Source organism: Chlorella variabilis, assembly GCF_000147415.1.
Source record: "Chlorella variabilis unplaced genomic scaffold CHLNCscaffold_20, whole genome shotgun sequence".
Lineage (NCBI taxonomy): Eukaryota > Viridiplantae > Chlorophyta > Trebouxiophyceae > Chlorellales > Chlorellaceae > Chlorella > Chlorella variabilis.
In genome coordinates this window covers 418,619-422,154 of record NW_005435068.1, presented here as the reverse complement: position 1 = coordinate 422,154, position 3,536 = coordinate 418,619, and the positions used below count along the sequence as shown (strand labels likewise).

At 73.1% G+C, this 3,536-nt stretch overlaps 1 protein-coding gene across 1 annotated transcript in view; it reads left to right on the top strand.

The window, feature by feature from the left end:
- Positions 1–3,536, top strand: part of CHLNCDRAFT_54183 (hypothetical protein) — a gene marked incomplete at both ends in the record, with an annotated part of 9,374 nt that overhangs the window by 3,260 nt on the left and 2,578 nt on the right. Inside the window, 9 exons of the mRNA XM_005844909.1 lie at positions 34–580; positions 759–896; positions 1,090–1,229; positions 1,399–1,502; positions 1,693–1,789; positions 2,017–2,209; positions 2,348–2,787; positions 3,033–3,215; positions 3,434–3,483. Of these exons, the coding sequence (XP_005844971.1) occupies positions 34–580; positions 759–896; positions 1,090–1,229; positions 1,399–1,502; positions 1,693–1,789; positions 2,017–2,209; positions 2,348–2,787; positions 3,033–3,215; positions 3,434–3,483 (1,892 nt within the window). The remainder of the gene's footprint in view (positions 1–33; positions 581–758; positions 897–1,089; positions 1,230–1,398; positions 1,503–1,692; positions 1,790–2,016; positions 2,210–2,347; positions 2,788–3,032; positions 3,216–3,433; positions 3,484–3,536) is intronic.

Here is a 3,536-nt window from a genome sequence, read left to right as displayed (position 1 = left end):
GGCGGCGCGGCCGCGCCCGGCGGCGGCCGCAAGAAGAAGGGCGGGCGCGGCGGCGGCGGCGGCCGCGGCCGCGGCGGCAAGGCTGCGGGCAGCGGCGGGCGCGGCGGGCGGGTCCGCGGGAAGAAGGGAAAGGCTGACAGCAGCGAGGACGGCGGCGAGGGCGCGGGCGCCGACTCAGACCCCGACTTTGAGCCTGACGCTGACCTGGCGGCCGCGCTGCGCGCCTCGCTGGCGGCGCCGCCACCCGGCGCCGCCGCCGCAGCAGTTGACCAGCAGCAGCAGCAGCAGGGGGCTGCCCAGGAGCAGGCGGGGCAGGCGGGGGATGCGCAGGGGGAGGAGGAGATTGTGAGCAGCAACGCGTACCTGCTGGTGTACCGCCGGCGAGGCTCCGACCTGCCACTGGTACCGCTGGATGGCGAGCAGCAGGCGGCGCTGGCGGCGGCGCAGGCGGCATTTGCAGAGGAGCAGCAGCGGGGTGCAGAGGCGTATGCCGCCGCCAAGCAGCAGCTGCTGGAGCGGCAGAAGCAGCGGCAGGAGGAGGTGCGGGGCATCGTGGAGGCGGCGGCGCAGCTGGAGGAAGGTGGGCGGGCGAGCGGCTGGGCTGCTGGGCGGCTGGGTGGGTGATGTGGCTTCCCAGCGCAGGGGCAGCCCAGCGCGAGCAGCAGCAGCCCGCGCTTTGGTCCCACCCCTGCCCCTGCCTCCTCTGCCTGTCCCGCCACCTCATGCCTGCCTGCCTGCCTGCCTGTTTCGACGTGCAGGCGACCCGGGGCGCTTTGTGGCGTCGGACTGGCTCACGGCGTGGGCGGACGCGGGGGTGGAGGCGGGGGCGCCTCAGCCAGTAGACAACGCCCCGCTGCTGTGCCCGCACAACAAGCTGGACCCAGCCAAGCTGGCAGGTGGGCGGGGGTGCCGCGATTCGGGCCGGGGAGGGCGCCCCCCTGCCTGGCCGGCTCCGCCGCGCCTCGTCTGTCGCGCATCCCGCGATCCCGTTTGTTGCCGCATCGCCACATCCCCGCCACACCTGCCCAGTTCGCCCTGTGTGCCCGCCCCTCTCCACTGCCCCCCCCCCACACACACACCTGCCTGCAGCCGCGCGCCGCATCAGCACCCCGGCCTGGGAGCAGCTGCGGGGGAGGTATTGTGGCGGGCCGGAGCTGGGGCCGGGCGACGCCTGCCCCACCTGCCTGGCCGCCTTCCTGGACCACATTGTGGCCAAGGAAGACACCCAGGTACCTGCGGTACCGCCGACTCCCGCACATGCTGCCCTATTCCCTTGCACGCCGCCGGCAGGCCCGCGGCCCTTGGCACGCCAGCAGCCCCCGCCATACACCTCCCCGCACACCCTGCGCCGACCAGTTGCCCGCCTGCCTGCCTGCCTGCCTGGCTGGCTGCCTGCAGGGCCTGAAGGAGCACTTCATGGCTGTGGCCGCAGCGGTGCTGGCTGGGGAGGGGGAGGGGCAGGGCCAGGAGCCCGCCTTCTTCGTCAGCATGCCCTGGCTCAAGTGAGTGGGGCACAGGGCTGTGTCTGCAGCGTGTCGTGACTGTGGTAGATGCTTTTAGACAGCGCGTCTGCCAGGATGGGGGCGAGACACGGCGCAGCCGGTCGCCCGCGGCACCAGCCAGCCGTGCTCCCAGTCGGCTTGCCGACACCTGTCTGGTGCCTGCCGCCGCCGCGACCGCTCCCCTCCGCAGCGCGTGGCTGAAGCAGCGCAAGGGGAGCATGGGAGGCACGCACCCCACCAAGGACATCACCTGCCCCTGCGGCCGCCTGGCACCAGAGAGCTCCAAGGTGCGGCGCGGCCTGGCCCCACGCCGCGCCCGCTTTGTGCCCCTCGCCACACATCCATTTCTCAAGCCCGCAACGCAAAGCAAACATAAATGGCGTGCGATGGCTGCATCGCCTCGGCGCCGCAGCTCTGCCGTTTCCTGCCCGCCAAAAGCGTGCCCGCCAAAAGCGTGCCCGCCGAAAGCGTGCCCGCCGCCTGCGCTGCCGCTGCGACCCTTGTCTGCTCGCAGACGCGGCGGGTGGGCATCCCAGAAGACTTCTGGCGCTTCCTGCAGCGCAGTTGGCAGGCGGCCTGCGCGGAGCGGCGCGCCAGGGAGCAGCGCCGCACGCTCAAGTCGGGCGGCGGCGGCGGCGGCGCCTGGGATGCGGCAGACTCGCAGCAGCAGCAGCAGCAGCAGCAGCAGCAGCAGCAGCAGGAGCAAGGTGGGTTGGGTCAGGTGGCACCCTGCTGGGTGGACTGCCGCCAGCACGCAATCCCTGCCCCCAATTGCATCAGCACCGGCCGCAGGCTCACTCAGAAAGTGCTTGGTGTATTGAGGGCGCGGTCTGGCTGCTTTGCAGGGGCTGCAGAAGTGATTGAGGTCCTAGACTCCCCCAAGGCGCCCGGCCTCGAGCCGGGTGCTGCAAAGGAGGAGGAGGAGGCAGCGCAGGAGCAGCAGCGGCAGGCCGGGGGACGGCGGCGGCGGCGAGGCGGCGGCGGCGGCGGCGATGGAGCGGCGGCCTCCGCGGCAGGCGAGGCGGACGGGGAGGTGGAGGAGGTGGAGGAGGTGCTGCCCAACGGCAACCACCCGGCTGCGGCGGCGGCAGGGGCCAAGGAGGAGGAGGTGGTGATGCTGGATGGCGGGGATGGGGCGGCTGGGGCCGGCACAGGCAGCGCGGCAGCAGCAGCAGCAGCAGCGGCAGCAGCGGCAGCAGAGGATGCGGCGCGGGCGTTTCCTGTGTGGCGCGGCGAGTGTGGGGTGTGTGCCGGGCACCTCAGGGAGGCCAGCAACGCTCTCAAGGTGGGTGCGCGGGATTGGTGCGCGCGGGGAGGCGCAGGGCAGGCACACACGCTTGTACACTTGTCTACCCTTGTCCTCAGCTCTTTGGTGTCATGTCATGTGCCCCTCACGTGACTCGCGCACCTCCCCTGCTGGGTGGACTCTTCCTGGGCGGTCACAGGTGTGGCGCCCAAGCATCTCCCCACCCTAACCCCGCCCGTGCTCGCCCCCACTTCCCCGCCGCCCTGCCCTGCCGCCGCCCGCAGGGCCTGCAGGGGCGGCTGGCCGAGGAGAAGGCGGAGCTGCAGCACCTGCTGCAGCCGCAGGCGGCGGCGCTGGTGCCGGGGGCCAGCTACCGGCTGGTGCCGGCGGCCTTCATGGCGCGGTGGCGAGCCTACATGCAGCAGGCGGGCAAGCGGGCACTGTCGCCCAGCTCCAAGGCGGCCCAGGTGGGTGGCGGGCGGGGGGTACCGGCTCGGCGCGCGCCGGCGCCGTGGACGTGGAGGCAGGCCGGCGCGCGGACACCCCTGGCGGGCCCCTGCCGACCGTGCCCCGTGCCTTCCTTCACGTGGCTGGCTGCACCCGGCCGCTGCCGCCTGCATCCTGATCTGCTGCGCCCTGCACCCTCCCCCCTTGCCCCGCACCCCTCCCGGCCGGCGCTCTGCAGATTGTGCAGCCGCCCGATCTGGCAGAGGCGATGCTGGGGGTGCTGTGTGAGTGCCACCGCGGCGAGGCGAAGCAGGAGGAAGGGGAGGAGGAGGGGGAGGAGG